The sequence below is a fragment of the Loxodonta africana genome, chromosome 13, assembly GCF_030014295.1.
Source record: "Loxodonta africana isolate mLoxAfr1 chromosome 13, mLoxAfr1.hap2, whole genome shotgun sequence".
Taxonomy (NCBI): Eukaryota; Metazoa; Chordata; class Mammalia; order Proboscidea; family Elephantidae; genus Loxodonta; species Loxodonta africana.
Window position 1 is genome coordinate 10,307,148 of NC_087354.1, and position 24,081 is coordinate 10,331,228.

Here is a 24,081-nt window from a genome sequence, read left to right on the forward strand (position 1 = left end):
CTAAGGCCAGAGATGAAGAAATTGAAGATCTTTACCAACTTCTGCAGTCTGAAATTGATCAAACATGCAATCAAGGTGTATTGATAATTACTGGTGATTGGAATGAGAAAGCTGGAAACAAGAAGAAGGATCAGCAGCTGGAAAACATGGCCTTGGTGACAGACATGACGCAGGAGATCACTTGACAGAATTTTGCAAGACCAACGACTTCTTCGTTGCTAATACCTTTTTTCAACAACAAATAAAATGACTACACAGATGGACCTCTCTGGATGGAATACACAGGAACCAAATCGACTACATCTATGGAAAGAGAAGATAGAGAAGCTCAATATCATCAGTCAGAACAGGGCCAGGGCCAACTGCAGAACAGACCATCAAATTGCTCACATCCAAGTTCAAGCTGAATCTGAAGAAAATTAAAATTAAAACAAATCCACGCGAGCCAAAATATGACTTTGGGTATATCCCATCTGAACTCAAGAACAGATTTGATGCACTGAACACTAATAACCAAAGATCAGACAAGTTGTGGAGTGGTATCAAGGACATCATACACGAAGAAAGCAAAAGGTGATTAAAAAGTCAGGAAAGAAAGAAAAGACCAAAATGGATGTCAGAAGAGACTCTAAAAGTTGCTCTTAAACACAGTCGCTAAAGCAAATGAAACAAATGATGAAGTAAGAGAAATGAACAAATGATCTCAAAGGGCAGCCTGACGAGACAAGGTATTATAACGAAATGTGCAAAGGCCTGGAGTTAGAAAACCAAGAGGTGCGATGACACGCAGAATTTTTCAAGCTGAAAAGAACTAAGAAAAAAATTCAAGCCTCAAGTTGCAATACAGAAGGATTTTATGGGGAAGATATTGAATGATGCAAGAAGTATCAAAAGAAGATGGAAAGAATCCACAGAGCCACTGTACCAAAAAGAACTAGTCAACGTTTAACCATTTCAGGAAGCAGCATATTATCAAGAACCCATGGGATTGAAGGAAGAAGTCCAAGGTACACTGAAGGCACTGTCAAAAAACAAACCCAAATCAAACCAAGCCCACTGCTGTCAACTCGATTTCGACTCACAGGGACCCTACAGGACAGAATAAAACTGACCCACAGGGTTTCCAAGGAGCAGCTGCTGGAACTGATCTGCCAGCCTTTTGGTTAGCAGCTGAGCTCTTAACCACAGAGCCACCAGGGCTCCAGCAAAAAATAAGGCTCCAGGAATTGAGGGAATACCAATTGAGATGTTTCAACAAAAGAATACGACACTGGACGTGCTCGCTCGTCTATGCCAAGAAATTTAGAAGCCAGCTACCTGGCCAACCAACTGGAAGAGATCCATATTTGTACCCACTCCAAAGAAAGATGATCCAACCAAATGCAGAAATTATCAAACAATATCATTAATAGCCCGTTGCCGTCAAGTCAATTACAACTCACAACAGAAACCCTGGTGGTGTAGTGGTTAAGAGTTATAACTGCTAACCAAAGGCTGGCAGCTCAAATCCACCAGGCACTCCCCAGAAACCATATGGGGCAGTTCTACTCTGTCCCATGGGTCACTATGAGTTGGAGCTGACTTGACCACCGCGGGTTTCGGGGTTTTTTTTTTATCACTAATATCACACACAAGTAAAATTTTGCTGAAGGTCATTCAAAAGCAGTTATACCAGTACACTAACAGGGAACTGCCAGAGATTCGAGCCAGATTCAGAAGAGGACACGGAACGAGGAATATCATTGCTGATGTGAAATGGATCATGGCTGAATGCAGAGAATACCAGAATGATGTTTACCTGTGTTTTATCGTCTATGAAAAGACATCTGACAGTGTGCATCGTAACAAATTATGGGAATTCCAGAACACTTAATTGTGCTCAGGAGGAACCTGTGCATAGACCAAGAGGCAGTCGTTCAAACAGAACAAGGGAATACTGCACGGTTTATAACCAGGAAAGGTGTACATCAGGGTTGTATCCCTTCACTGTACTTATTCAATCTGTATGCTGAGCAAATAATCCAAGAAGCTGAACTATATGAAGAAGAATACTGCACCAGGACTGGAGAAAGACTCATTAACAACCTGCGATATGCAGATGAAAACACAACCTTGCTTGCCGAAAGTGAAGAGGACTTGAAGCACTAACTGATGGAGATCAAAGACTACAGCCTTCAGTGTGGATTATACCTTAACCTAAAGAAAACAAAAATCCTCACAACATGACCAATAAGCAACATCATGATAAATGGAGAAAAGACTCAAGTTGTCAGGGGTTTCATTTTACCTGGATCTAAATCAAAGTCTATGGAAGCAACAGTCAAGAAATAAATGACATACTGCATTGGGAAAATCTGCTGGAAAAGATCTCTTTAAAGTGTTAAAAAGCAAAGATGTCAGTTTGAGGATTAAGGTGCACCTGACCCAAGCCATGGTATTTTCAATCGCCTCATATACACGTGAAAGCTGGACAATGAATAAGGAAGACCAAAGAAGAATTGAAGCCTTTGAATTACGGTGTTGGTGAAGAATACTGAATACACCATGGACTGCCAGAAGAGCAAATCTGTCCTGGATGGAGTACAGCCAGAGTGCTCCTCAGAAGCAAAGATGGCAAGACTTCATCTCACATACTTTGGACATGTTATCAGGAGGGACTAGTCCCTGGAGTACATCAAACTTGGGAAGGCAGAGGGTCATCGAAAAAGAGGAAGGCCCTCAACGAGATGGAATGACACACTAGGTACAACAATGCGTTCAAATACAGCAATGATTGTGAGGATGGTGCAGGCCCAGGCAATGTTTCCTTCTATCATACATGGGGCTGCTATGTGACAGCACCCAACAACGTTCAGAGTCAGGTAAACAAACAAAAATGTTGAAAGTCAATTAAAAACCAGGCCATCAGTAGCTTAGTGGCCAGAGGAAGCCAGAGGTGAGAATGGGACAACGACAGGCTCTACTGACGCCCGAGACGGTGCTGGGAGGAGAGGCTGGTGGGCACGGGGAGGGGCAGCCAGGCCAGCTCCACCTCTGCCTCCCTCACAGGAGACCGAGGTCAAGAACATGGAACGGTAACAAATAACGAATGCTATGAATATCACCCTCTGGGATCTTTGGAAAACGGTTAAAAGGCATTAGAATTGTTTTAGCATCAATCTCAAAACTGAGCTCAGTGGCTCATCCACCTCTGTGTACATGAGTGAATGTTCCTACTAGCTCAACTGTGAACAAGGGTGAAGGCTGTAAAATCTTTGGAACCTTTAACAGAAAAAAGCAGCAACATAAACACAAATTTTCTCAATATTTGGTCACAGGCTGAGAGATGCTTTCACTTGCTATTTCATCCTAAATAAACACCTAGAGGTGACAGCACCACACCCACTTCAAGGTGAGAAACCTGTGTTCTGGGCTGGAAGCACTTGCGGTAACAAGGTGCTTTTTCAGAAGAAGGCAGGAAAAGCACTATGTCCTAGTTCCACATTCCACGGTCAGTTTTTTCCACCCCTACATAACCCTAGCCTACTTCATGCACCACTGGAAAAACAAAAGCTCCCAGAGGCCCAGTCTCCTCCTTCACCCAGATGCCCGGTGGTGGAAGGGGGTGGGACCTGCAGCCGCCCCACGGAGCCCTGTCACTGAGCCCCAGCCGAGCTGGCGGGGGGCTCACTCACTCCCCAGGTCCTCCACCACAGGCAAGGGGCTCAGGCTGCCTGCTCCAGGTTAGTCACACAACACATCTCCAGAGGCAAAGCAAAGTACTTCACCAAAGGACAAAGCTCTACTAAGACAACGTTTTTCCATCAACTTTTCTCCCTGAGGTCCTGAGCAACAAATGAATTAAATCATCATTTCTAAAACAAAACCCACCTTCCTGGAAGGCACCTGCTGAGGGTGAGGACACCCTGATGCTCCCTCCTCTTTAACTCCTAGATCCTGACTCCTAAATCCACCACAGCTGCTACTGCCGACATACCGTCCAAACTGGTGAAGAGAAACCTAAACGGTGTGTATTTGCATTAATGTTTGCTTTAGTGGCCGTTACTTGTTTTGGGGTTTGTGATGGTTGATGTTACGCGTCAACCTGGCTAGGCTGTGATTCTCAGTGGTTTGCAGGCTGTTATTTGTTTTGGGGTTTGTGATGGTTGATGTTACGCGTCAACCTGGCTAGGCTGTGATTCTCAGTGGTTTGCAGGCTGTTATTTGTTTTGGGGTTTGTGATGGTTGATGTTACGCGTCAACCTGGCTAGGCTGTGATTCTCAGTGGTTTGCAGACACTATGTGTCACCTCCCGTTCCGTGATCTCATGTGAGCAGCCAATCAGCTAGAAGAGGCGTTTCCCTGGCGTGCGGCCTGCATCCACGTTATAAATGAATGTTGTGGCAAAGCTCACTCTCGCTCCTTTCTGCGTGCATCTTGTCACCCTCTAACCACCAGTTCCTGGAATGTGAGAAGCCTTCGTACTGCCGCCCGACCTGCAGATTCGGGGTTGTCGGCCACCACAGCTGCATGAGCCATCTCCTGGAAATCTCTCTCTATACATGTGTGTTTTACCAGCTTCCCGCTCTAGAGAACCCACCTAAGCCAGGGTTGGATGGAAGTGCACAAACAAAAGAATTTCAACAAGAGAAATTAATGTTCTAACTGCATTTAGATTTGTATGGTATTTAAAGTTAAATATCTTAAAACTCTGCCAGATTTTACCGGTTCCAGGCGTTTCAGATGCTGGTGTAAATTAAGCGCCAGCCTGTCCCACCATCGGCCTCTGCTATCAGGACAGTAAATCTTCTGGGACAAAAGGTTTTCAAGTTCCTGGACCGCTTCCTATGGCAACAAGGAACCATGACAGCTCATTAAACTCACGGACAAATTAACCGCGATCATGCTTAGAATCCGGCAGAACTGGCAGTAACGGCTAAGGACAGGACTGACAGGCCAGGCGCTCGGAGGATTCTTCTGAGTGGGCGGGCCTTCCCCGAGGCGCCCCCGGCAAGCCCGCACGAGGCCCGTGAACACTGCGCGCCATCCTCCCGGCAGCCAGCCGGGTCACTCACCGCAGAGACTCACGGGGCCAGGCGCCCCGCAGCGGCAAGCACGGGCGCTCCTAGGACTCAGCAGGCCATAGGACCAGCTGAGGGAGGGGTTTCGGGGCAAGGAGAACTGTAACGAGGGGTTGTCCAAACCAAACACCCTGCTGCAGCAGGGAGACCACTGGTCTAGATTTCCCACGTAGACTTTTCAGTCGCTCTGCGTGTAAACCTTGTGTGGGTCATGGATCTCTCTGAAACATCTAATGATTCACCCCAGAAAAATGCACAAGCCCACGTACACATGCAATCCTGGGGGCTCACGGGTCCCCCAAAGCCCGTCCCATGGATCCCGGACCCTGGGTCAAGAACCCCACCTCTGGCACATCCCTTTGTAAAACACTCTTTAACATGGAAATAGCAAACATAAACAAGTTAATTGTAGCAACCTCTCAACGTTTACTAAGTCTAAGGCTACAACCAAATTTCTGATTTCTGAATGTCAATTATTTCCAGACAATCCGTGACAGCCAACATGTGAGATTTCCATCTCAGACACTTCCGGAGGCCTCCCAAGTCACACCCCCAGGTCTGAAAGAGCTCAGGCTCAGGGCTGCAGGGCTCTGTCCACAACCTCCAGGGTCACCTGGCACACATCCTCATCAACTCAAGACCAAGTGTAACAGTTGGCCGTCGTCGGCCATCTCTCCCTATTTACCCACGAGACACGAGTTGCTTATATGCTTCTGTTGTATTACTGCATGTTGACCAGGAGGGCTTCCTTCACAAGCTTATCACTGACACAGCAGTAAAAGGAAGGCCATGGGAGACATGCTCTAACCTCATACATGTGAAGTCTCTGCCATATTTCAACGCTTCGAGACAAAATCCTTGTATAAATCCACCCAACAGTAAAACACCGCAGGAAGAGTGGTAAGTCCTCATGGTATCTAAAATGAAGATCACAACAGTAGTTTAATAATTTGCTTTATTTATTATGAGACAATTATAAGAAGTGACAAAGCAGAGTGAATTCCATCTTTTAAAAAAGGATATTCTGAATACTTGTAGTTTTTTAAAATTTTGTACACCGCACACCATATTCTCACAACCCCACCATTTTGTGGGTCACTCAGACAGCAGATTAAGATGTGAATAGCTGTTAATATTTTAAGCCAGGGGTCAGCAAACTACAGCCCACAGTTCAAATCCAAGCTCCACCACCTGATTTTGTATATCCCGCAAACTAAAAATGGACTTTTGTTTTTTTTTTAATTTTTAAGTGGTTAAAATAAATCAAAAAGGAGAATAATATTCTATGACCTGAGAAAACCACATGAAACTCAAATTTCAGTGTCCATAAATAAGGTTTTGCTGGAACACAATGATGCTCATTTATTTATGGTTGTCCGTGGCTACAACGGCAGAGTTGGTGGCAGCCACAGAAACCTCATGGCCCACAAAGCCTAAAATATTTACTGTCCAGCTCTTTACAGAAAAAGCTTGCCAACCTTGTTCTACAGTAATCTAACTTCCTGGCTACAGTTTCTTTTTAACTCAACATTATTTGTTTATGAAATTTATGTCCTAAGCTCCCTATGTGGTGCGAACAGTTTGTGCTTAACTGCAGTTCAAATCTACCCAGCAGCACTGTGGAAGAAAGGCCTGGCAATCTGTTTCCAATAAGATCGCAGCTGAGAAAGGCCTACGGAGAAGTTCTGCTCTCTAACACCTGAGGTTGCCACGAGTTGGAACTGACTCAACCGCAATCAACACGACGACGAGTCCTAAATGCTGTATTAGAAGATTCATGGGCTAACACTAGTTTTTTTCATAGCTATGTAACAAGACAGCAGAAGTTTCTTAACATACAGTAAAGATGTTTTAACATTTACCAAACAAAAAAAAGATCATGTGCTGTGTACTTGGAACTTGTTGCTGTTGTTGTTGGGAGTCTACACAGCAAAACATACAACAATTCAACAGTTTCTACATGTACAGTTCAGTGACACTGACCTCATTTTTCAAGTTGTGCAACCATTCTCACCCTCCTTTTCTGAGTTGTTCCCCCCTCATTAACATAAACTCACTGCCCCCTAAGGTTCCTATCTAATCTTTCGAGTTGCTCTTGTCAATTTGATCCCACGTGGATGGTTCTTAAAAGAGCACAATGTTCCAGGCAGACATTTTTTACTAGTTAAGCTAAACTACTCTTTGGTTTCAAGAAGACTTCCAGGGATATTTTTAGTTTAAGGTTTAAAGATTATCTCAGGACAGTAGTTTCAGGGGTTCATCCAGCCTCTGTGAGTCCAGAAAGTCTGAATTCCTCAAAAATCTGAAATTCTGTTCTGCATTTTCCCCCTTTTAATCAGGCTTCTTCTACGAAATCTCTGATCAAAATGTTCAGTAATGGTAGCTGGGTTCTTAGAACTTTTTTTTTTTTTTATTGATAGGTGTGAATTTATTGCTGTCATTTTGTAATGCTTTTTTTGGTGATGCTAACATTTTTTTTGTTCCTCTTACTCTCCTGTGTTCAGCTTGTTTGTAGATTTCTTTTTCATTTCTTTTGTTTTTATTGAGATTTTGTCTTTATTTTGATGAGTAGGTCTGTTAACTTTCTTTGTTGTTATCTTGAAATTTACCCTTATCTTCCTGGGTTTGAACAAGTCTATTATTCCTTGGTATTGCCCTGCCTTCCTCTCCGTTAGAGAGTTCTATACCTATACAGTTTATTCCCTCTTTTATTGTTCTGACGTTGTCATCATTTACAGATCAACCTCTCTGGTCCCCTGATGCAAATGTTTCGGTTTTGGATAATTCTTTAGAGTTCATTTCCTACGTTGGTATCTGGCTGGTACAATCTTGCATCCTAGATTCAGGCTGTGGTCTGATGTTTGTTCTCAGACTGAAAGACACCCTTTAATAATTCTTGTCAGTTTGGTTTTTACATATTCCCTTAATTTATGTTTATCTGGAAATGTCCTAATTTCACCACCATATTTGAATGAAAGTTTCACATGATATATGATTCTTGGTTGGCAATTTTTTTGTCATTCCATTGCCTTCTTGCCTGCATGGTTTCTGCCAAATAATCAGAGTTTAGTCTTTCTCCTCTGTATGTGACTTTTTTTCTCGAGCTGCTCACAGGATTTTCTCTTTGTTTTTGGTTTTAGCAAGTGTGATTATGATATGCCTTGGTGTTTTTCTTCTGGGGTCTATCCTATATGGGGTTCGTTGAGATTGGATGGTCAGCTTTTCATCATTCATGATATTAGGGAAGTTTTCTGGCAGCAATTCTTCAACGATCCTCTCTATGTTTTCTGTTTTCTCTCCCTGTCCTGGAACTCCAATCACTTGCAAATGTTTGTTTTTGCTTGTATCCCACATAATTCTCAGGGTTTCTTCATTTTTCTTCATTCTTTTTCCTGATTTTTCCTCAGAGCTGTACCCAAGTGTTTGTCTTCAATTTTGCTGATCCTGTTTTCCACCATTTCAAACCTGCTTCTCAGTCCTTCTATAACACTGCCCATTTCTGAAATCTTGTTTATCTTTTGGATTTCTAATCATCGTTTTTGCACGATTTCAGGTTGTGCATTAATTTTGGCATTTTGTTCCTGTATTATTTTCCTGAATTGTTCCATTTTTTTTGCCGTATTTTTCATGAATTTGTCTGCCTTTTCCATAAATTTGTCTATTTTTTTCTGCTTTTTGCTTTAACTCTTGGATTGCTCTGAATATTAGAGATTTGAATTCCCTGTCAGGTAGTCCTAGTGCCTTTTCTTCTTCTGGAAGGTCATCTGGCATTTTATTTTTGAAGCCTACTGGAACCATCCTGTCCTGTTTTTTTAATATGTTTTGATATTGTCTGCTGTCTTTGGGACATTCAGTAGTTATTTTCTTTGTTTTTTGATTGTAGACTTGTTTGTTTCGTCCTGCTTTTTTGTTTTATTTGGTTATGTCTGAGCAGGTAGGCTGTGCATTCTTTGCTGTTTGCTTGCCTGTAGTCACGATACTTGTCCAATGGGCAAGGCCGGTCATTCACCTATGGTGCAGCAGGGCAGGTCTAGCCGAAGGAGAGTGGCTGGGATGTGTTGTTTGTCGCACATACTAGGGCCAACCAGGTGGGCCAGGAATCACCGCTGGGCAAGTTCCAGTAGGCCATGCCTGTGCTGCTCGGAGGTGTGATGTTCAGTGCACAGTGCAGGCAGGCAGGAAAGAGGGGGGAGGTTGTGATGTGTGGAGCAAATAGGCATATGGAAGAGAGGAGAGAGAGGACAGAAAAACAGAGGCCAAAAACAAATGAGCAAAGAAAGAAAGAAAAAAAAAAGAGAGCGCTAAGGGAGCTTGCTGTTGGAGTGGAGAGATGAGAAACCAAAAAATACAGAAAAGCAGAAAGGAAAAAGAAAGAAAAAAATAACTAGATAAAAATTTGGAAGAGAAAAAGAAGAAAAGTCCCCAGGAGTCCTGGAGTCCCACTGGTGGGCTGCTAAGACTGAGGAAGTAGCACCCAGGCTACGCAGTATAGCCTGGCTAGAGAGGGTATAGATGTCACACAGCACCAAGTATTCAGGAAAGAGGAAAAGAAGCTAAGTGTAGAGAGATGAGAACTGAGAAATGAAGAAAGGGAAAAAAAGAGAAAAGAAAAAAAAAGAAATGCCCCCAGGGATCCCACCGACACGGCTGCACAGGTTGGTGGAGTGGCTCCTAAGCTGTGTAGTGCAGCCCGGCTAGAAGGGGCTCCCAAGCTGCAAAAAGAAAAACAAACAAAGCAAAACAAGGAAAAAAAAAAGCATGGTGTCGCAGGCCAGAGTGGTTCCCCAGTGAAGCATGGCTTCACAGCCTTTCAAAATGAACCAGAGATGGAACCCAGAACCAGGTGCTCCAGAGAAATGAGGACGAGGTGGTAGGAGGCAAAGAAAAAACCAAAAGAGACAGAAAGAACTAACACCAGCTCAGGGGCCCAGCCAGTGTGGGCCGGGCAAATCCAAGCAGCCTGAGGCCAAAGCAGGTGCCTCCTGGCCAAGAGACTGTGGCTGGTGGGAAGCAGAGGAGGCCAAAGGGCCGGGGGGGGGGGGGGAGGAGGGGGTTGGGAAGCATATATTGCTCATTACCAGATGCTCCGTCTCCTGCTGGGAATTTCGTGAGGCTTCTTTCCTGTACTCCCTATCCGCTGCAGCCAGCCAGGAAGCTTGGAGGTAGAGCAGTGGGGTGAGAATGTGGGGTGGGAAAGTGTGTATCGCTGGTTACTAGGTGCTCTGTCTCCTGCTGGGAGTTCCACGAGGCTGCTTTCCCATGCTCCCTGTCTGCCGATCCCCGACAGGAGTCCAAGATGGCGTACCTGTGCTGCATTAGCTCATGGGGCCCTCCACATGCATCTCTCCTCGCTCTCTGTCTTCTGTCAGTTTCTTATTCCATTCGGTGCTTGGCTGAGTTCTTTATCTCTTCATTTGACAATTCAGGTTCCAGGAATGACATTTGTCTCTGTTTTTACTTAGTTTTTTGGGTCTTTGCTGTGGAGGGATGGCATGGTGCTTCTGTCTATGGCACCACGTTGGCTGGAACTCTGGATACTTACAACTTCAAAGTAAATGTTCGATTGTGCTTCTTTTTCAGAATGATACCTACTTGAGCTTCCTCACATGTTTCCCACACATCGGTCCTGCTGCTGGGCTCCCTCACACCTGCATGAAGCTGCTGGCGCTCCAAGATGCCAGCACACCCGAGTGGCAAGCATAGAGCAGCTGCACGCTCAACCTAACGGCCACTGCACGGGGTCTACCTACACTGAATTCACTTCAAGCTCCGGCTCTCCATGCATTTCACACAACACTTTACCTCTATGAGAAGCAAGCAGGAAATTCAACTCCAAGTTGGTTTGGTCACTCTAAAGTACAGTGTTCTCCAGAAAAAAAAGTTACCTTAAGTGATGCAACAACTTTGTCAATAAGCAGACTTCCTTAGGTACCTAAAAGGAGAAAACCTCACCTCAGGGAAGGGTGGTTCTTCAGTTGGTTCCAATCCTTCTGTGCACGCTGCGCAAGCTCCCTGGCTTCATCCCAGTTCCCACTGACCATCGCAGCAGAAATGTCACTCAGCATGTGTGCAGCTGCTGCGTACCTGGGCAGAAAGACAACACCTTCCATGTTCCAGATGTGAACCAGCATTCACACAAAACCTCCATGTCCCATCCAGTACATTTGGTCCTGAAGGGTAAGAGTGGTTTTTGAAAAAATGAGGGTTACTTAATTTTTATTCTAGTAATAATTTAACATACTACCCTATGCAGTGGTCCAGGAGAACTAACGCAGGCTGCCCAGACAGAAAAATAAGAACATTTACACCATATAATCACATACCATAGGGAGTCTTGGTGGCTATCACGTAACACAGGGAGTCTTGGCAGCACAATGGGTTAAGCACTCAGCCGCTAACCAAAGGTGAGCAGTTCAGATTCACCAGGCGCTCCGTGGCAACAGTATGGGGCAGTTCTATTCTGTCCTATAGGGTCGCTATGAGCTGGAATTGACTCCATGGCAACGAGTTTGGTTTTTAATCACGTAACGGGTCTCATTACGTAAACGTAATATTGATCAGTCTATCGTTTCAAATGTCTCGTATTCATTCGTTCAACAACTTGGCAACAACTTACATAAAGATGTAACTGACTTCGGAATTACATTAAGATTTATATTAAGATTTGGTAACTTAACCATTTACAGTCAGAGGTAACCAAAGGGATGCTGTCCAAGCTAAGAAAATTACTTGAGAAATTTCAAACATGACTTCTTTGTGAGACAGCAATGCTGAAATGCTATGAAACCACTTAGCTGAAGAAAGAAGACTTCTCAGGGCAGCATTAGACCTACTGATCTATAACACTTTCAATACATAGTCATTGTATTTTGAACGTAAACCTATAAAAAAAAGCGTGCAATATCAGTATGTGCAAATACTATAAAATCAGAGTAAAAGAAATTGACTCTAAAGGTACAAATGTGCTCATGAGCTGTTTGACCTAATTCTCTTGTGACATGGTACTGGAGAATTCTACAGTCAGTAAGAAAAGAGAATGCAGCAAGGAGAAGTGAGCCTGAGGCTGGCACACGCCTGGTAGGAATCCCCTCCCTGCCCCTAGCAGTCCCACAGTCAGGAGCTTCAGAAATGGTCGGTGGCCAGAGGCCCCACGTTCCCAGTACCACAGCTTAAACCAGGTCCCACCTCCAAGCAGCCATCGAGACCAGCCCTGTCATGCCTACCTCCAGCGCTACAGGCCCCCCTCATCATCATGTGGACTCAGTGTTGGCAGTACTCATCCTTCAACCGACCCAAACCCACCCTGCTTCCCGAACCTTCCCCCGTGCTGCCTGAGCTGCCACCAGGGGGCAGCATTCTCCTCCACATCCTCATGCTTGCTTTATCTCCTGCCTTTCCTGAAACCTGGCTGAGGAAGCTTCCCCTAAGCTGGAAGAAAGGCTCCTCTCGGGTGGAGGACGGCTCTTCTCACAGCCCTCCCCGCTCAGGGCTGAAAGATATACAGAGTCCTCCTTTCTTCCTACTGTTGCTCCCAAATCATTCCTCTTCCTCCTTCAAAGTGTCCATTCATCGGATGCTCACGCTTCCTCCTTGTAGGGACCTGCCGGCATCCTAGACCCAGGCTGGTTGCTTCCCATCATTTTCTGAAGCCTTGGACTAACTCACTGTCTTGTCTACTCCGTGTAAAAAGAAGGAAAGCAAAGACTCGAAGAAGAAACTCGTCTACAGGACAAACAGCCTACACAAACCATGAACTCATTTACCTGAGACCCGAACTGGATGGTATCTGGCTACTACTACCGACCATTCTAAATGGGCCCACAGTAGACGGACCCTGATAGAATGGGAGACAAATAAAAAATAAAAACAGACTTACTGGACTGGTTGAGCTGGAGGACTCCCCAAGATACTGCCCTGAGATACTCTTCAAACCTTGAATCAAAACTCACCCCTGAGGTCACCTTGTAGGTAAGTAACAGATTGGCTCTCAAAATAATGAATATTACTGAAGTACTGTGCTCCTTTAAAAAATCACCTATATAAGACCAAAGAATCAACAATTACTTTAAAACTAAGATGAAAATGTAAGGGGTCAGGGAAACTACATTAATAGAAATGGAATAACAAGAACAGAAATGAGAATATTCACACATTGTGAAGATTCTGTAACCAACATCACTGAACAATTTGTGTAGAAATTATTGAATAGGAACCTAAACTGCTGTGTATACCTTCACCAAAAACAAACTAAAAAAATATCTAAGAAAAATGCTCCCTACCAAAGCTATTCGGGAACATAAGCCAGAGAAAATTTTGGTTGTACTCACTCAAAACTCTTTTGTTTTGTCCATCTTAATCTAAACACATTTCTACGTTCTCCTTATATTCTTAAAAATGTATATAAGCGAGGCAAAAAAGATGAAGAACAAAAACAATTTAAATACTGTTCTGGCTGTGGACTTACGTTTCTACTGTAGTTGGCAAAATATAAATAAAAACTTTAACATTCATTAAAGCACACACCGAGATGTGAGAGTGGGCTAATGTGATCCTACCTGATGAGATCTTCTCTATCTTGGAAGATTCTGGTTTTCCGACTGACGGTGTAACTAGGAAACTCCATCCGGCCGAGGTTGACTAGCAGTACAGTAGAAAGCTGTCCCTGTCCACCACATGCAGCTTCTTCATCTTCCATCGAGTCCGTCAACGAAAACAGCAGCAAGATGCGGGAAAACACAGCCCTGGGGCCTTTACAGACTCTCAGGGACTGGCCGGCCAAGTCTTTAGCTCTGAAAAATGTACAATATAGAAACACCTTTCTTTTGTAGGCATTTAGATATCAGATTTCCCGAACTATTTTCAGCTAAAACAAATATAGATGGCACTCCTTATTCTAAGCCTGAGGCAGCAGAGTGTAGTAGTCTTTTCAGAGTTGGAATTCTACATCTACCGCTTCCAGCTGTGTGACCCTGGAGTATTACTTAACTTCTCTGGGGCTCAGTCCCATCGAGGTGCACAGTAAAGTGTAAATGAAGTAATGTCTCCCAACAACTTCACAGATGGTTTGGCTCGATAAAAGTATTTCCTTCCCCTCCCATAGAGGAGTACAGGATTTACCTTGGTTGTGAATGTTTAAAATATCAGGAAAAGTGTCATAAAAGTATCATCTGTGCAGCATTAGCAATTATCAATTCTCGATTTGAGTCCTTATTTAGATTTAATAACAGGTATTTATTTAAATGTCCTTATCAAAGGCTCTTGATAAGGTGTGGCATTTTGTACACAGGAAGTGGTACAAATCTACACCGAGGTCTGTTGCTACTCTCTGATGTGCAAAGCAGCCCAGGCAAGTATCCATTCCACAGTGACCTTGGAGGGATTCAGTTCAACTCTGGGTGCCTGCCAGGTGGGGCTGGAGGTCTGGATTAAATCCAGAGCCATGTGGGCCCTCTGGACTCCAGCAACTTAGGTGCCATCTACAGTGGAATTTCTCCGCCTTGGCACTACTGACATTTGAGGCCAGATCATTCTCTGTGGTAGGACCTGTCCTGTGTTCTGTGGGACATTTAGCAGCAGCCCTGACCACTACCCACTAGATGGCAGTAGCACGCCCCACTCCCCCCAGTTATGACAACAAAAACGTCTGCAGACATTGCCAGATGCCTCCGGGGGGCAAAATCACCCCTGGTTGAGAACCAGTGGCCTAATGGAGTCCCCACACCCACCCATCCCAGCACCTATTAAACCAAAAGCAGTACCACACCCCTGGGGTGGCAGAGATTACTGCCACCATCAAAGACAAGAGAGAGAGGCAGGGGTGAGGATTCCTGTGGCGCTCCCATTTAGCGGAGAACCACTGAGCTGAAGGACGGCCCAAAAAGTGCCCGCTTCACCCATTTCCAGGGGACGCCCCTAGTGGATCAAGCCTCCAGGTGGCAGAATGAAGAATTAACCATGGAAAACTGAGCAGTGACTATCTACTAGGATTAAGAATATATAAATAATATGACTTTTTCTGTTTCCTTATAATAACGGCAGGGTAGACAAACCAGGAACTGCCCTGATGTGGGACTGTTACAGACTCTGAAATTCCATTTCTGGGGCCTACAATAAAATGAAGAAATTAAGTAAAGTACAATCTTAAAGGACAACAATTTTATGTACAACTAAATAGCCTTAAAATTTACTTTCCTACAAGTCCGAATTCAGTGATAAAAACATTAATCTTTTTTCTTTTATTACATAGGTCCATATGCTAAGTGCCCATCGTGAGGGAGGCTACTGACTTCAACACTGATTTACCTATAAAGATGCTACACTCAAGGTTAATATCAGGAAATAGAACTAGATAAAGAATGGGCTTAAAAGGCATTTAACAGGCCACAGAGAAGAGATTTTATACTTCTAAAGTCAATTAACTATAAATATGCAATTTATTAATTTTTAATTTTTAAGCTATACTATAACCTTTTTGGAAAGGTTAGTACTAAAATTTTTCTTAATAATGTAAGCTTAATTATATCTATGGTCTATTAAAGATTATTACTTATACTATCTTCCCAACAAGAATGTACTCAGTTCAGTTCTGGATATCCAATGACAGCTCCAAGTTACATATATATGTATATAAAACAAATAACACTGACATTATTTTTCAAAAGTGTGAAAAGCATCATTTCATCTTTAGCTATTCCCAAAGAGTGGATTTCCACATTGAAGTTGATACAGTTTTATTTTATTGATAACAAAGGCAGGAAAAATAAAAAATTCTAAAAGTTGTTATATAATCTCCCCCAAACTGAAACAGTTTGAGGACTCAAGTATAAATGAAGCCACCCATAGTTTCTGTTAATTTTTTATGTCTTAATCCAAGAAAAACTCAAAGATTACACTTGTCTATACTTTAATAAAAAGCTTGCTAAAATAAAAGTGACTGAATACTAAAATCCTGTAAAAATAGTAGTTAAAATTGTATTTTTCTTAAATAATAATATACCAGAATTTACCAAAGGCCTACTGCCTCTGCTACTGCCTATTTTTTTTTTTTTTTTGGTCTTAGAAATTGGTACAGTACTAAAGTAAGACTTCTCAATAATAAACCAAGAATTCAGGCTACTGTAATTAAGACTCCAGGCCAAAAAAGTATACAATCTATCACAATAAGCACACGTGCTATTAAGATTTTAAATGTTTTCACTGTAACGAAGGTGCCCAGTTGCACAGTGGTTAAAGCATTCAGCTACTAACTAAAAGGCTGGCTGTTCGAATCCACCAGCCGCTCCAAGGGAGAAAGATGGGTGGTATTTTTCCATAAAGATTACAGCCTAGGAAACCCTATGGGGCAGCTCTGCTCTGTCCTATAGGGTCGCTATGAGTTGGAATCAACTCCACAGCAGTGGGTTTGGTTTGGGGTTTTGGTTACTGTAGTAACAGTCAATAAAACCTTTTTAAAATCACTGCTCCAATTGCAGGCTGATTGTTGCCCCAAGTGAAGACTGAACGCTGCTTGGCCAGTTTGAGAAAGGAGTCCACCAACTGCTGCTTCTGCGCGCTGGCGTTCACCAAGTGGAAGATCTTGGCCAGGGCTTTCAGCTCGGGGGCAGAAAGTAGCTCAAGCACTTCAGAGAGTTCTTGCAACTCAGATTCTGAAATGGTTAAAAAAGAAAGTAGTTAAAAATAGTTTTAAGACTTTTACTACATTCTAGCTTAATTTACAAAGAAGGAAACTTAGATGCAAATAAAATGAAATTCTACTGTAGAAATTTTAATGAGTTTGCCAAACTATTTACAAAAGAATATGTAAAACAATTCGCTCTTGAAAGTCATAAAGTAACAATTTCTCACTAAAAAGTAATGGGAAAAATGTGTGGTTTGGGCACCCTCCTTTAACAAGCTCGCTGGAATATACACTGGCATTCCTGTGTGTAAGTGAGTAACATTCTCTTGGCTGCTAACCAAAAGGTTGGAGGTTCAAGTCTACCCAGAGGCACTTTGGAAGAAAGGTCTGGGGATCTACTTCCAAAAAATCAGCCATATGGTGCACTCTTCTATTCTGACACATTGGGAGTCACCATGAGTCAAAAATCAACTGGACAGCAACTGGCTTCTTTCTAATTACAAAACCTCCAACCAGACCTCTCTGGACAGGTCAGAGTACACTCATCATCAGCTCTCTTCTCTCCCAGGTCTCCTCCCTACTCAAGTGCAGCAGGCTGGGGTCCTTCCCCTCTGGGCCCGTGCACAGGTTTATTCATCCAACATAAGTGACTATTAAGTGACCCAGACACCATGCTAGGCCCCAAGTCTGCAGTGAATCAGACCTGGCTGGTCTTTTTCTTCAAGGCATTCACAGTTTAGGGAAATGTCCTTCATTCCACATATATTTACGGAGTGTATACTATGTACCAGATAATGTTCTAAGGTCCTGGGCACACTATAATCAACAAAATAAAGTCCTTGCCCACAAGCAGCTTACATTCTAGCATAATAAAAAAGTACCTAAGTCTGTCAGGTGGTGATCACGGCTATGAACAAAAATGGGTAAGGCAAACTGGACGTGGCAGGGAGGCTGGCTCTACGATGTACAGGGTGGTCAGACAACTCTCTGATGAGGTGACATGGAGGAGAGATTCGAATGGAATGTGGGGTCAGCTGTGTGGAAGCCTGTTCCACGTAGAGGGGACAGCAAGCACAAATCCTCTGAAATGCGACGTGCTCAGCATGTGAAGAGCACTACGGGCCAGTGGGGCTGCAGCAGAGTGAGCAAGCGGGACAGGAGAGACAAAGCCTGAGAAGCAGCCAGGGCAGCACTTACCTAAGCCATCACATCCATGCTCCTTCACCAGCCCCCATGCCTGTCCCCCAGCCCTTCCGTCTCCACCCTGAGCAGCTGATCACAGTCACCCTGACTTCACCTTTACTTAATACTGCCCACAACAAACTGTGCCCCATAGACACCGTCTGCTTGACCTGCTTATTTCTGTCTAAATGTCAGCACCTTGAACCCAAGGCTCACATCTTCCATTTTCCTTATATCTAACGAGCTTCCAGTACACTACTGCACTCGATACACAGGTAAGTACTCGACAAATGCCACTGAAAAACAACCAAGGTTGGGCTTGGAGAATAAGATAAACTCTCCTTTAGTGTTAATACACACGCAAATCAACTGAACAGTTCTTAAAGCAATCACCTCATAAACCATAAAATCTGTCAGTGTCTGCATGGAGGGGTAAAGTTTTTAGAGGTGATATTAATTTCAAATAAACAAGCTTTATCCTATCCTAGAACCAAAAAACCCAAACCCATTGCCATCGAGTCGATTCCAACTCATAGCGACCCTATAGGACAGAGCAGAACTGCCCCATAAGGTTTCCAAGGAGCAGATGGTAAATTCGAACTGCCAAACTTTTGATTAGCAGCCAAACTCTTAACCACTGCGCCGCCAGGGCTCCATTCTTTCATAGAGGAAACTGAAAGGGATTCAAGTTCTTGCTGGAAGAAGAGACTGAGAGACTGAGAAAGGATGACTTAAAAAGTCTTACACGTGACTTCTGACCACTAGCTGCAATGAAGTCAAGAAAAACGGTGAAAAACACTAATTTTCTTCTGTGGCACACGTCCACATGTATATCCCGAAGTAACTTTAACACCCTAAATCTGTGACACTCAAGAAAGTAACAGCAGAAAATCTTTCCATTACTCTAGTATTCTTCACTCAGGCTGAGAATGTTCTTAGCATCACATGAAAAATTTGTTATCCTAAAAACTATCATTTAAAAATAGAAAAACAATTAATTATTCACTAGGCACCCACCAGGAAATGGGACCATACAAATATTACCATCATTCTGCAGAAACTTAATTCTTCACATAGCATTTTCATTTCACGTTTCCTTCTACTAACCGTACCTGTCTGTAGAAAGCCTGCTTCCTTCAGTTCTTCAATCACAGGCCTTAAATCTGGGGCAATCTCTTCATATTCTAATTTGTTCATTTTAATCCAGTTTAATTTACGTTGAAAAAGTCGTACATATAACTTCTGACTGCTAGCTGCAATAAAGAAATCGGTGAAAAATATTAACTTTCTTCTCAAGCACAATATACAAATACCTTTGTTAAAACCAAAGTGAATGAAATATACTCTACCAGAAATATATATATGCTTACTAAACTGATCTTCTAAGAAAATCCTTTTCCTCCTTTGGAAGATGGAATTTATTTCAAACAGAACTCCCTGTACGGACGTTCCCTTGCCCCTTGTACCATCACTACAGCATAGGACCGGCATGCAGAATGGGAAGCTCTGGGCCAGCTCTGCTGCTTCTGAGTTGTATGTAGGTCACTAACCCTTACAGAGTCTCCTCTGTTAAAAATGATGGGGTGCGGGGGGCGATAACACCATCCCCCCAAGTTGATGGAAAGATTAAACAAGATATTCGATGTGTTATAAGCCATTAAAAAATTCAAATGTTGGTCTTGACTACTGCTTATTTCAGAACTTCTAAAAACCAACTTCTCCACTTTCTTGTCACCAGTATTTCCCCTCCTTCAGAGGAGCCCTCCACAGAATTCTAGTTATTTTGCTCTCTGCTTTTAGTTTAATATGCATTATTCTATTTTTGGTTGATAAGAAACAAATCCAAAAGAAATTATCAAAACCCTGTCTACACAAGGAAATTACTACCCCAAGAGACAAAAGGTCCACATAAACCAGAGACTCCACCAGCCTGAAACGAGAAGAACTAGATGGTGCCCGGCTACCACCATGACCACTCTGACAGGGAACAAAAGAGTCCCTGATGGAGCAGGAGAAAAGTGGGGTGCAGAACTCAAATTCACATAGAAAGACCAGACTTAACGGTCTGACTGAGACTAGAGGAACCCCAGATGACATGGCCCCCAGACTGTCTGTTAACCCAGAACTAAAACTATTCCCAAAGCCAACTCTTCAGACAAAGATTACACTGGACTATAAAACATAAAATAATACTCTTGAAGAGTGTGCTTCTTAGTTCAAATAGATACATAAGACTAATCGGGCAGCTCCTGTCTGGAGGCAGGATGAGAAGGCAGAAAGGGACAGGAGCTAGTTGAATGGACACAGAAAACCCAGGGTGGAAAGGGGGAGTGTGCTGTCATATTATAGGGATTGCAACGAGGGTCACATAACAAGATGTGTATAAATTTTTGTATGGGAAATTAACTTGAGCTATATAAACTTTCACCTAAAGCATAATAGAAAAAAAAAAAAATCTGACACTGATAAGGGCAGCTCTCTCTCTAGCTCAGTGATCTTGGTGGAACTACTAAATCAACCTCTCCAGGCTCAGTTTCCCTTCAATGGATTACATTTAAATTTTTTCCAACTCTAAAATGGCATAATTGTATGTTTTAAAATTTTAACATTGATTTTGTTTTTTTTCTTTAAAGAGGCAAAATCAGTTAGTAGTTGTTTTCACAGAGAGATGTATTGTAAACAATTTTCCTCGGAACGCGGTAAGTAAGAACATGTGGAACTCGTGCTAGGAAAACTGTTCCTGTTTCTCAATGGTACTGAAGCCTGGAGCCACCAACCACTCAAACACACAGTTTAATGCAGTCAGTACCCAACCTAGACCCATGGCTGCTCTGGGTGGAGGAGTCAACGTGATATCTCACGTTCACCCCCTGGTGTGAACCTCACAAGCAGAGAAGGAAACAGCATGGATACCTTATGTAACTGCCCAGAGAAGTACTTTTCCTACGTTTAAAAGACAAGGAATGCTATAATCGTTCCACGGTGTGAATTTTAAAATAACAATACTTATCTCAAATACGAGTAGTAATGTTCCAGACTTTCTTTTTTAATCTACTGAGGTGTCAGACATGGTTACATATTACTAGAGGGCAGCACGGCCCACAAGTAAGCTTTCCCTTCCCCCTGAAGGGACTCGTTTCCACGCAGCCACCGTGACCCACTGGATTAGTTGCATGGCACCACAGGGAGAGGCTTCTGCTCCAAACCTGCACCACTGGCAGCCAAGGAATGGTGGCACAGACTATTTTTAAACGTATCAACTTAACTTGAAACTTTCCATTTCCTCCGCACCCTGCTTTTAAAAGGCAGAGTCCAAGAATCTAACGTGTTGTTGAGGTACATATACACAGATAGATAGATACATATGTACATGTCACAAGTTTCAGGTCATTTTTTCCTGTAAAAAAAATCTTTTTTTTTTTTTTTGAGGAAATGGTGAGAAAAAGACAAAACCACCTCACAATCAGTCTGATTACATGCACAAATAGAAAGAACGCTTTTCTAAGTCGTACCGCATTTTTTTAATCTGGATGAGGTTGTTTTATATCCATCAAATATAAGTATAATCGAAAAACCACTGTTCCCATTATAACCAAAGTATTGCTTGTCGAGCACTACACTACAGGAGTAAATGCCTCCAGCACAAAGTCTTGTCTAGCTGGCACACACATCCTTAGAGAGACAAACCTTGCCGTAGGTTCTGATTCCCATTAACTACAGTGTACTCACAAACCAGTGACTCCTCCTGGTCACTCGATGACTGCCCATCACATCACTGTCCAAATCAGGACAGTAAACAGGAAACAAAAACTCCAAAGCAAATAGGCTTAAGATACCTGATAACTGATAAAATTTAGCTACAATTCCCTTCTCATGTTCATCAAAGAGCATCAAATCATCTTCATTCTCAAGTACAGCTTTCAGTACCACCAGGAAACTCCGAAGGTAATAAGGATGACTCGATGGTGCTGGAGTTGTTGTACCAGGAACATCACGGGCTGGCTCCTGCTCCAAAGCAACGCTGTGAATGGCTTCATCCTGTAAGCCACTGTCACCTTCCAGAGGAACTGCCTGGATGTTACTTCCCTTAGAAGCATCACTTGCAGAGCTCAGAGAGTTTCCTTCCAAATCTGATAACTGTGTTTTTGTTTCTGTAGCAGCAGTCATTTTTACTTCTTTACAACTTTCTACCTCACATTTTTCATCACCTTGACCATCTAGTCCTTTGATACTCTCCTGCTCTTCAAGGCTGTCTTGTGAAGTAGACTTTAATTCATTCCCAAGAGTTAAATCTGGTGAAGAGAATATAAGAGCATTATCTGAGAAGCCAGAGGTGAGGGCTGACTCCCCACATTCTTGCGTAGCCATCTGGCTGTCGGCTTCCATTATCTTACTGACTCCTTCAGTATGTTCAGGAGCACTCTCTTCTTGAAGAGAATCACACACAAAAATGTTTTCCTTTTGAGATGAGTTCTCCAAAATTTGATCCGTGTCCTCAATCTCTGAAGAGTTGTCAACCAGGCTCTTAACCACTGTGGGCAAAGAATTCTGTGAATCTGTAGCTCTGTGAGTCTCACACTCCTCATTCTTCTCCACTGCTTTTTTAGCCTTTCTGTACCTTCTAGATAATTTGGATGACAGGGTTCCCAAAGGAATGACTTTCACATTACGGTTTCTCAGCTCATCTTGATTTCTACACACAAAATCATCATTACTTTTAAAATAGGAACTGGTCTGCTGTTTTATGCTCTTTCCTGCTGAATCACTTTGGCCAGGGCTTAAACTCCTCTTTAGGGGTGCTGAATTCTTTGGGGGTAAGCCAGCATGAGCCGGATTAATCTGAATGGCATCATCCTTGTTAGCACACATTTCGTCAAGATGCTGGTTTAAGTCGTATCTTGGTATCATTTTACTACAAATGGGGCAGGCAAGTTTAGCAGGTGGTACATTGTTAAAACATGAAATAATAGAATTGGATCCTTTATTTTTAGTTTTGCTGACTGATAAACTTCTACGAGGTCTTTTTCCGTCAGATTTCCCTTCTGACATTATGAGCATTAGAAAAACTGGGTCTTCTGCATAATGAAACAAAGGATACTTCAGGTGAAAGACGGCAACGGTTTACTTGGACTTTCTGGACCTGAACTGACAGAAAGTGGAGTTCTATTTGACTTCATATTATTGTTCGACAATTTCTTCTTTCTACAACATAAAACACATGTGAATTAAAAATCATTTTTGTGAATTCAACAACAGAAAGAGAAAAGCAAGCTCTAAGACATGAAACACCGGTATCTCCCGGGACGGGGAAACTACGGCGAGCCTGGGAGAGAAGAGCACGGCTCTGCTCCCGGCTCCTCACACGACCGTAGCGTGCTGCTCCCCCAGGAGGCCGGCGGGCATCTTAGGGGTGACCGCCATCACCTCTCTAAGGTTCAACATTACCGGTTCTAAACAGGAAAAATCTGACTATTCCAGATCCTTTCGTAAAACTAAGATTGTTTCCCCGGGAGGGACAACGATGCCTCCGCACCACCCCGGGGGCCATTCCGGCCTCACAGGCTCGCACCGAGGAAACGCCCGAAGCCGCCGGCAGCTCTGCACACGCTTCGCGGCCGCCACTCGGGCCCCCGCCACGGCGCCCAGAACAGCGCTGGGCACCTCCCCCTCCCGGCCGCCACGTGCCTGCGGGGCTACTTCCTGCCGGGAGCGCACCTGCGGCCGCCAGGCCGAGCCCGGGCCGCACGCCGGAGCCCGCGCCGCCCTCCCAGCGCCGCCCGCGAGCCCGGCCCGGCCGCCCGCGCCTCGTACCTGGCTCAGCGCGCCCGCGCTCCCAGGCATTCCCAGCCGATCCCCGCGTCTCGGTTCGCCACAGGCTCGGCGAGTGGAGGCTCGAGCGATCGATCTCCCTTCCCCGTCAGGTAAGAAGTTTCCATCTTGTGTGGCTAAGGCTACCTGAGTCCTCGAGGAGAGGCGCCTACCTCGTGCCGAGAGATGTTCGGGATACAGAAGATACGGCAGTGAACACAATGGAAAACGGGGTGGGGGGATAAGGGGGAAGGGACCCCTGAGTTTATGAAAGATAGATTCTGGTGGAGGGAGAGAGAAGAAACGAAAAAACAAGTAAATTGTGAAATCAGAGGTAACAGAGGCCCAGATAATGAAAGGCAGGGATTAACAAACTTTCTCTCTGTAAAGGTCCGGTTAGTGCGTATTTAGGCT

At 43.6% G+C, this 24,081-nt stretch overlaps 1 protein-coding gene across 7 annotated transcripts in view; it reads right to left on the reverse strand.

Annotated features, from left to right (window-relative positions):
• Window positions 1–23,691, reverse strand: part of FAN1 (FANCD2 and FANCI associated nuclease 1) — a 43,109-nt gene extending 19,418 nt beyond the window's left edge. For 3 of the 7 annotated variants that reach the window (XM_064296224.1, XM_064296220.1, XM_064296225.1), the window contains exons 1-8: window positions 23,545–23,638; window positions 21,696–23,061; window positions 18,972–19,112; window positions 16,504–16,705; window positions 13,616–13,849; window positions 11,013–11,144; window positions 5,869–5,977; window positions 4,705–4,824 (exon numbers count right to left, since the gene is read on the reverse strand). In XM_064296224.1, the coding sequence (XP_064152294.1) occupies window positions 4,705–4,824; window positions 5,869–5,977; window positions 11,013–11,144; window positions 13,616–13,849; window positions 16,504–16,705; window positions 18,972–19,112; window positions 21,696–22,917 (2,160 nt within the window). In that variant the 5' untranslated portion in view covers window positions 22,918–23,061; window positions 23,545–23,638. Of the gene's footprint in view, window positions 1–4,704; window positions 4,825–5,868; window positions 5,978–11,012; window positions 11,145–13,615; window positions 13,850–16,503; window positions 16,706–18,971; window positions 19,113–21,695; window positions 23,062–23,428; window positions 23,502–23,544; window positions 23,639–23,670 lie in introns of those variants that run through there. The other 4 variants (XM_064296222.1, XM_064296221.1, XM_010600165.3 and 1 more) reach the window with 4 other exon arrangements.
• Between the last annotated feature and the right edge of the window lie 390 nt (window positions 23,692–24,081).